The following is a 9,901-nucleotide window of genomic DNA, read 5'->3' on the forward strand; positions in this document are numbered from 1 at the left end:
AGTGAGCCATACGGGTAATTTTAAATTTCCTAGTAACCACATTAAAAAGGATAGAACTAAGCAGGTGAAGTTAATTTTAATAATATGTTTTATTTAACCCAATATGTCCAAATATCATTTCAACATGTAATCAGTATAAAAAATTAGATATTCTTTTTTTTTTTTTGTCTTTTTCGTGACCAGTAAGGGGATCGCAACCCTTGGTGTGGTGTCGCCCACACCACGCTCAGCCAGTGAGCGCACCGGCCACTCCTATATAGGATCCGAACCTGCGGCGGGAGCGCCACTGCGCTCCCAGCGCCGTACTCTCCCGAGTGCGCCACGGGGTCGGCCCAAAAATTAGATATTCTACTCATTTTTTGTACTAAGTCTCCAAAATCTGGTTTGTATTTTACACTAGAGCACATCTTAGTTTATTTATTTATTTTTTTGTTGACTGGCCCATATTTTAGTTTATGCTAGCCACATTTTGAGCGCTCAATAAATACATATGGATAGAGGCTACTGTAATAGATAGGGCTGTTCTAGATATTTGTCTGTAGATAAAGCATGTAAATAAGAATCACATTTTTGAAGATGCAAATCAGTTTCAGGAAGGAATTTTTAAGGAGTTTCCTTTAAATGGCATAGCTGTTTCCCTGATATGAATTAACCAAATTTACTTTGTTCCATTTTCTTCTTCTTTGATGTGTTTTGATGTGATTCCTTCTGGTTTGAACTAGCGCCATCTGACCTTGCTCCATCTAATTCAGTGTAGAATCATTCATTTTAATCTGGTTACATGTAGGTTTTTTTCCCTTTTTAAAAAATTTATTTGTTGGGCTAGCTGGTTTAGCTCACTTGGTTAGAGCAGTAGTGCCATAATATCTCTCTCTCTCTCTCTCACACATCTCTCTTGTCTCTCTCTCTCTCTCTCTCTCTCTCTCTCTCTCTCTCTCACATCTCTCTTGTCTCTCTCTCTTTCATTAATAAATTTAACTGGTTCAGAGGAAAATGTTAATCTCTCTCTCTCTCTCTCTCACACATCTCTCTTGTCTCTCTCTCTTTCATTAATAAATTTAACTGGTTCAGAGGAAAATGTTAAAATGACCTGGTTCAAATTAATGTAGATATTGAAAACCTGGACCCCAATTGCATTCCTTGAAATTGTTTCCTTTTTGTTGCTTGACACCATAATATTCTGCAGTTCTCCAGAACTTATGTCTCTCTTCTGGCTTTTCTCTTGCTCCTTTCTCTGTTCTTTGGACTGTATGGGTTCATAGTGCCACATACTCTTTTTCTGTGTCTGTATTCATGCCCTTAAACAATTGAACTTTAATGATTTTGTTCATCACATATTAAAATGAACCCATTTCTGTCACTGTCTCACCTTGCTCCCCATCTTTCTACTTGCCTACAAAACATCACAAGTTTATTCTCAGTCTTATAAAAAATTGACAGCATACTATTTTTCCTCATAAACTAGTCTCTTTTTCTCTGTTTCTTCACATGTTCATGTTATAATATCTCTTCGGGCACTGTTAGAAATAGATGGGCCAATTCTCCTTGAAAGAATCTTTAAAGCGCTCACGGTGGAGATATTTTAGTAAGCTTCGACTGGATAATACTGTGATAACAAACACTGCCAGTACTTTTGTGTCTTATAGTAGCAAATGTTCATTTCTCACTTATCTTACCTCTTGGCTATAGTTCAGGTGTGGCTCAACTCTCTTGGTTCTGAGACCCAAGCAAAAGGAATGGCTTCTATCTGGGTTATGGGATTCTCAAAGTAGAGGAAAAAGAGCAATGATGGAACTATGCCATGGCTCTTAAAAGTTGTTTGGAAGTGGCACTAACTTCCCACTAATCTTCATTGGCCAGAACAAATCCTGCAGCCAATTTTGATGTCATTGTATTGGGAAGGATAATCTTTTTGCAGAGATGGGCTCAGTGGCAGAGGAGCAGCAAATATTGTGACAAAAATACAATTTACCGCAAGAGGGGAAGCTTATGCTGAATTTTAAAGAAGAAATAAGGATTCCTTAAGGCTATTAAGGATCAAGGAGGAATGCAAACCATCTAGACTTAACAGTTATTGGCATATACTCACTTGCTTCATCCTTCTCTTTCTTTTTTGCTGAATTAAAAAAAAGTTAATCCTAAATATCATATTTCACCCTTAAATATATCACATTTCTTTAAAAATTGAAGATTGGTTCTTACATAACCACAATACCACTATTGAACAAAGTTGATAGTAGCTTAGTAGCATCTAACACTAAATCTGTGTTAAAATTTCTTTGATTTTTTTCAAAAAATATTTTTATAGATTAAAATCAGGTTGTCAGTTTACCCCTGAGTTAATTCATGAAGTTAACATGTCTCAATAGGAGAAATAGTAACAAGCTCTTTTGTGAATTCACATGTAAAAATAGCCAGAAATAAGCTGAAAAGTTAAACTACAACGTGGTACTATCCTTACGAGACATTAAGACATACTGTGAAATCTTTATAATTAAAACAGTGTGGTACAGGCAGGTGAATAGACAAATAGAATCAAAAAGTCAGGAATCAACCCAAGTACTTATGGGACTTTGGTATATGATAAAAATGTCATCCCAAGTCACTGGAGTAAAGATAGACATTTTTTTTTCCTTTTTTTGTCTTTTTTCGTGACCGGTAACGGGATCGCAACCCTCGGTGTCACGCCCGCACCGCGCTCAATGAGTGAGCAGACCGGTCTCTATATGGGATCCGAACCCTTGGCAGGAGCGCCGCCGCGCTCCCAAGTGTCGCACTCTACCGAGTGTGCCACCGGGTCAGCCCCTAAAGATAGACATTTTAATAAATGGTGTTTGGCAACTGGATATCCATTTGGCAAAACATAATATTTGACCATACCACACACCATGCATAAGAAAAATTCCAAATGACTAGAGGTCTATGTTAAGCCACTGAGTGAGCAGACCGGTCTCTATATGGGATCCGAACCCTCGGCAGGAGCGCCGCCGCGCTCCCAAGTGTCGCACTCTACCGAGTGTGCCACCGGGTCGGCCCCTAAAGATAGACATTTTAATAAATGGTGTTTGGCAACTGGATATCCATTTGGCAAAACATAATATTGGACCATACCACACACCATGCATAAGAAAAATTCCAAATGACTAGAGGTCTATGTTAAGCCACTTTGAAAAATTAAACCATAGACATACTAGAAAAAAATTGAGTAAATCTTTTATAACTTGGTCTTAGGAGAAGTTTTCTAAATTTGGCTGAAAATCCAGATGCATAAAGGAGTAGACTGATAAATTTGATACAATAAGCAAAGTCAAAAGACATAGGACAAAATTCCAGGAAATATTTGCCACATATATCATATATAAAGAGCTACTTTCCATAATGTGGAATAAATCTTAAGATTTGAGGAAAAGAACCCCAAAACCAAATGGAAAGAGAATGGGCAAAATACATTAACAGACAGTTCACAAGGTAAGATATAACATTGGCTCTTACATGTATGAAAAGATGTTCAACTTCATTTCTAATGAGGTAAATGCAAATTAAAACTACACTCAGATATGAGTCCATACCATTCTTACCTATTATCTTGGCAACACTGCAAAAGGTTGACAAAACACTGTTGGCAAAGTTGAGGGAGATAGGCACGGTTACACACTGCAGGTGGCAGTGCAGTAATGGTGCAGCCATTATGGAGAGAAATTTGGCAATATCTAACAAAACTATACATGCATATATTTTGACCTGGCAGTTCTGTTTATAGGAATTTACTGTGAAGATTCATATCCAACAATATGAAAATTCATTTGTACAAGGTTATTCATTACAGCATTACTGGTACATAAAATTTTGGAAGTAACCTAATAGCCCCTATGTAGGAAATTGGCTGAGGAAATTATGGTACATACTCCCAGTGGATTTCTATAAAGCTATATAAAAGAATGAGGAAGATCTCTTTGAACTGTTATGGAGTGAATTCTAGGATATATTAAGTAAAAAATCAACTACAAAGAATATTTTTTTAAATGAGAAATTAGGAGAAATAAGAATATACACATCTGTTTCTTTTTTGCACAAAATAACACAGGATGAATAACCAGAAACTAATGGTTACCTTTCAAGTTGTATGTCGAATCTGACTAGAAGGCTATGGGAAGGAGACGCATTTCTCTAAGGAGACCTTTCTGAATAATTTTTCACTTTTAGATCATTCGTGTTTTACATACCCAAAGAAAGAAATTAAACCAACAAAGAGAGGGAAAAACCCTAACATGGAATACAAAGAGAAACAAATATACCTAACAGTATTTCAGAATAATAATAAGAGTGCAGAGAATAGGGGAAAACAAATAATGCAGTTAACTCTTGAGCTGAGAGCTTTGACCATATGTCCACAGTAAAACAGGAGTTGGCAAACTATGACCTATAGACCAAATCTGTCTCACCACTTAATTTTGTGAATAAAGGTTTTTGGAACACAGCCATGCTTGTTCATGTTTGTGGCTGCTTTTGTTCTGCAGTACAGAGACCATTTGACCTACAAAGCCTAAAATATTTACTATTTACAGAAAAAATTGGCCAACTCCTTCTCTATTGACAAAGAAAAACTACATATGAATCTTGAACTATATTTTGTGTATTTGTTTTTACCCAAGGATATGGGTCAACTATTCTGAAACTACATTCCTTGTATTTTAAGTTTAAGTGAATGAGTAAATATGTTGGTGATGTTGGGAGCCAGATATCTCAACTATATAGTTGTTCTTTAGAAATATATGCTGAATTATTACATGGCAAAGGGGCATGATATAAAGTTCCTCACAGTGGTCTCTATAAATCTAAATTATCTTTAGTGAAATGATGACACTTTACTAGTAATACTTAGTCATTAGAATTATAAATGAGTGTACATGGGGTTCCTTTAACAGGGTGTTAACTATAATGAGCTTTGCAGTTCCCATGTTTAATGCAGAATAGTCACAAATGGGATTCCTTCTACTGAAATACTTCTCAGTGATGTAGGGTGTAATAGACTGGCATCTGAATGACCTGGTATGCTTCCAGGTAAACCAAAGGGAAGGCAGCAACAAGTCACAGTCAAAAAATCAAGACTGAAAGTTCAGGTCACAAAACTCTAGAATTGCCACAAAGTCTTATGAGAGACAACTGGCCAGAAAAAGAAAGAAGTCATTAGTTATGTCTATCCAGAGAGTCCAATAAATAAAATGAATTCAGGAAACAATTAGTGAGAACAGCCAGAGCCTGATGGCTGCTGAGAGACTCACCCATGGCAAGGCTGCCAGGCAAGCAGCTCTGAGCACACGCGGCTCAGTCAAAGCACAGTGGGATCTTTGGCAGTCCAGTGGTTCCTGCATTGGTGAGTGCCTTGTCAAAGCAACCAAAGGGCAAAACACATTGTCAAAAAGTAAAACCAAGATCACAAACAGCCCAAGGCCGTGAAGAAATTCACTGTATAGTTTGGTGAGGGGGGGGGAGGGAAATCAAGGGTTTTAACTGTTAGGTAGAGGTTTCATGGTGGTTATGCTAATTAAGGTTTGAAAACTAGCACTCTGGATGGGATAGAGTGAGTTTTTAGGTATGAACACAGTTGATTATAAAGATTCCATTGTTTCTTGGTCAGGCAGGATTCTTCATCTAGGTCCAGGAGGGGTCTGGAGCCAAGTACATGGCATTTGTCAGCATCAACTGGATAGATCCACCTGTGATGAAATGCAGCAACCAGTTTTGCTATCTCGTAGGCAGGTGCTGCTGTAAATGAAAGTTTTTCTTTTATACTGATTTTTGAGAAACTGAAAGAAGGGCATGTTTTGGATTGGTTTGGTACCAGAATCCTAAAATCATGGGCCATGCCTTTCTTGTTAACTACTGAATCTATAATAATTAGGAGAGAATCTAGCACTTAGAAATTTTCTAATAAATCTTTGTTTACAGATGGGCAACATGAAATTCAGGTTTATTTCACATACAATCTCTTTAGCCACTATTTCACATGTTGTTGTCTTCTACATTTGGAAGCCCTCCAGACTGAGTAACTTTTTATACCTGTTGTCCCTTTTGTATAATGAGAAAAGTCATGAAGGAGATTTCCACATGGGCCATAGAGATCATTATCTACAAGTAAAACAAAGAGTTGTGGACATTATATATTAATGTTATTATCTATAGTTTAGATGATTTTAGTAGAAAGAAAAGGCTAACTATAATTGAAGTGGTTTGCAAAGCATAATGCTTACTTGAAAGTTTCCTTGTCTGACGTATAGATGATGTTTTTGGTGTGGATTTTCTGTATTGCAATAGAAAATGTAATGTGTAAAAATGTAATGTAAAGGAATTATTGGTCACAAAGAAATCAGGTTGTACATATATCATCAATTACAGGTGTGGCAGTAAGACACTCTCTGTCCTGAGACAAGGCAGAACAGCCCAGCAGTCCCACCTATGGCTACTCTAACAGAAAACTGTCTTTCTTCAGCAGAATCAAAGCCATACCCTTGTTCCTCCTGCCATCTGGCGTTCTCCTGTCAGCAGTTTCTCAGCCAACCTGTGCTTCAGATCTTCTTGGGCTTGTGTGCAGAAAATCACTTCCATCCAGGGGATTCCAGCCTAGGGCATCAGAAACAGCAGGAACAGCACTATTCTGATCAAAGCTGCTGGAGTGAAATCACAGGTCAAGAGAGAGAAGGTGACTCCAAACCTTTGTCTGCAAGGACAGAGGAGAGAGAGACCTCAAGGGCATTTTCCAGTCCACCCCAAATGGAGCCCCACTCAGCCCAAAGTGTAAACCCTGTGCAACCAGATAAAGGATTGAAGGAATTAGAAACCTTGAGATTTGGAGCAATCAGCTGTAAAGAGTGTGAACCAGACTGTAGCCTGAAAGCAAACTTCATTACAAACCTGATTACTTTTGTAGGGGAGAAGCCCTATGTTTGCAGTGATTGTGGGCAAGGTTTTAAAGATAAGTCAAACCTCATCAAACACAACTGGACACATTCGATGGAGAAGCCTTTTGTGTGCAATGAGTGTGGCCGAGGCTTTAGCCGGGTGTCAATCCTTATTGATCACCAGAGGACACACACAGGGGAGAAGCCATATGAGTGCAGTGAGTGCGGGCGAAGCTTTAGCCAGAAGTCCAACCTGAACAGGCACCAGAGAACACATTCAGAAGAGAGGCCTTATGTTTGCAGAGAGTGTGGGCAAAGCTTTAGAACTAAGTCTATCCTCAGTAGACATCAGTGGACTCACTCAGGGGAGAAGCCCTATGTTTGCAATGAGTGTGGGCGAGGCTTTACCGAGAAGTCATCCTTCATCAGACACCAGAGGACACACTCAGGTGAGAAACCTTACATGTGCCTGGAGTGTGGGCGAGGCTTTAGTGCCAGGTCAACCCTTAGAAAACACCAGAGAATACACTTAGGGGAGAAGCCTTATGTTTGCAGTGAGTGTGGCCGAGGCTTTAGGCAAGTGTCAATCCTCATTAATCACCAGAGGACACACTCAGGTGAGAAACCTTACATGTGCCTGGAGTGTGGGCGAGGCTTTAGTGCCAGGTCAACCCTTAGAAAACACCAGAGAATACACTTAGGGGAGAAGCCTTATGTTTGCAGTGAGTGTGGCCGAGGCTTTAGGCAAGTGTCAATCCTTATTAATCACCAGAGGACACACACGGGGGAGAAGCCATATGAGTGCAGTGAGTGCGGGAGAGGCTTTAGCCAGAAGTCCAACCTGAACAAACACCAGAAAACACATTCAGAAGAGAAGACTTATGTGTGCAGGGAGTGTGGGCAAAGCTTTAGAGATAAGTCTATACTCAGTAGACATCAGTGGACTCACTCAGGGGAGAAGCCCTATGTTTGCAGTGAGTGTGGGCGAGGTTTTACCAACAAGTCATCCTTTATCAGACACCAGAGGACACACTCAAGTGAGAAACCTTACATGTGCCTGGAGTGTGGGCGAGGCTTTAGTGCCAGGTCAACCCTTAGAAAACACCAGAGAATACACTTAGGGGAGAAGCCTTATGTTTGTAGAGAGTGTGGGCGAGGCTTTAGTGCCAGGTCAACCCTTAGAAAACACCAGAGAATACACTTAGGGGAGAAGCCTTATGTTTGTAGAGAGTGTGGGCGAGGCTTTTGCGACAAGTCAACCCTTATCATACATGAACAGACACACTCAAGAGAGAAACCTTACATGTGCAGAGAGTGTGGCCGAGGCTTTAGCCGGAAATCATTCCTCCTCGCCCACCAGAGAACACACTCAGGGGAAAGGCCTTATGTTTGCAGAGAGTGTGGGCGAGGCTTTAGCCAGAAGTCAAATCTCATCAGACATCAGAGGACACATTCAGATGAGAAGCCTTATATTTGCAGGGAATGTAGGCGAGGCTTTTGTGACAAGTCAACCCTCATTGTACATGAGTGGACCCACTCAGGAGAGAAACCTTACATGTGCAAAGAGTGTGGCCGAGGCTTTAGCCGGAATTTACTCCTCCTTCTTCATCAGAGAACACACTCGGGGGAGAAGCCTCGTGTATGTTGGGGTCATGTGCAAGACTGAGTAATCAGTCAAACCTCACCTTACACCAGAGAGACACACAGGGAGAATTCCGTGTGTGTGTGTGTGTAGAGTGTGAGTGAAGTTGCAGAGGTGTATGGATCCTCATCAGACTTTGGGGGACACATTCAGGAGATGTGCCTTGTGAGTGCAGAGTGTGGGTAGCTCTAGCCTAAGTCAGCCTTCAGTGTGCACAAAAGGACACACTTAGGGGAGAAGTTTTGTATGTGCAGGGACTATGGATAAGGCTTTAGCAATAAGTGTTTACTGAATATCCAGCGAAAGACTGGAGTAGAAGCATCATGTGTTCAGGGAGTGTTGAACACGAGCAAAAGAATGAGCATGAGTCAATTACAAGATGGCACACTCAGGGAGGAGCTCTTTGTTGGCAGGGAGTGTGGGCAAGGCTTTTATGGTCACACACCACAAGGAGAGTCCATACGTGGTGACACTGTGGAGCTCCATTCACATGATCTTTTTCAGGCTAACACCCCAGCTGCTCCAGAGAACTGTGCTGCTGCTTGCAGAGGAATGCATCTGTGTGTGCATGGGGAGCTGTGCATCTTCCCCAGGGGTGGTTCCTGGCCAGTGACTGGTTGATATTGTGGAAACAAAACCCCACCTCCAGGGGTGGCTGGTTAGCTCAGTTGGTTAGAGTGTGGTGTTGTAATACCAAGGTCAAGGGTTTGGATCCCCATACTGGCCATTGCAGGTCAGCTTCTTCCTCTGCCCAGTCCTGCCGTCACTCCCCCCCAGTGAACCCTGATTCTCCATCTCATCTCTTCAGAGAATCTAGTCTAAGACATCTTCAGTATAAGAGGAATGTGGATGCGGCTTTGGCCATAAGTCATCCCTCAACAGACCCCAGAGTACACAGAGATACACAGAATAGAAGCTCTGCATGTGTGGAGAGAATGGGCAAAGACTTAGGAAAAGGTACACCTTATCAGAGAACAGCTTTTTTGGGAGAAGCTTTATACAAGCAAGGAGGGAGACTGAGATGTGTTAAGCAGTACGTTACACCTCCCCATGCACCAGAGGCCACACTTGGAGACCTGTGTGGGCAGGGTTTGCGGGTGGAGCTTTATCCCCATGTTTCCCCCAGCAGACTTAAGAGTGTTACTTTGTGTTGCTTTGCCCCCCATGGATTTGTCACCCCTCTTCCCCTGGGTGACGGAGATGCAAAGGATTACTCAAAGCCCATCTCTTCTGAGCAATGAGAGACCCCAAAGTGGTTAATCTTTCCAGGACCCTCCAGTGAGAGGCATCCCTTCCTTGGGAAAATTAACCCTGAATTGGGGTTCTCTTCCTGCATTTATTTTCCAGACCAGGAAGTTAC

General features: G+C 41.1%; 1 protein-coding gene across 4 annotated transcripts in view; it reads left to right on the plus strand.

The window, feature by feature from the left end:
• The window catches only part of LOC103581337 (zinc finger protein 343-like), a 27,222-nt gene extending 17,486 nt beyond the window's left edge, over nt 1–9,736 (plus strand). For 3 of the 4 annotated variants that reach the window (XM_008563200.1, XM_008563198.1, XM_008563201.1), the window contains 2 exons: nt 6,491–7,348; nt 7,517–9,736. In XM_008563200.1, the coding sequence (XP_008561422.1) occupies nt 6,491–7,348; nt 7,517–8,565 (1,907 nt within the window). In that variant the 3' untranslated portion in view covers nt 8,566–9,736. Of the gene's footprint in view, nt 1–6,490 lie in introns of all 4 variants that reach the window. The other variant, XM_008563202.1, reaches the window with a different exon arrangement.
• The last annotated feature ends 165 nt before the right edge of the window (nt 9,737–9,901 follow it).

The sequence above is a fragment of the Galeopterus variegatus genome, unplaced genomic scaffold, assembly GCF_000696425.1.
Source record: "Galeopterus variegatus unplaced genomic scaffold, G_variegatus-3.0.2 Scaffold12828, whole genome shotgun sequence".
NCBI lineage: Eukaryota > Metazoa > Chordata > Mammalia > Dermoptera > Cynocephalidae > Galeopterus > Galeopterus variegatus.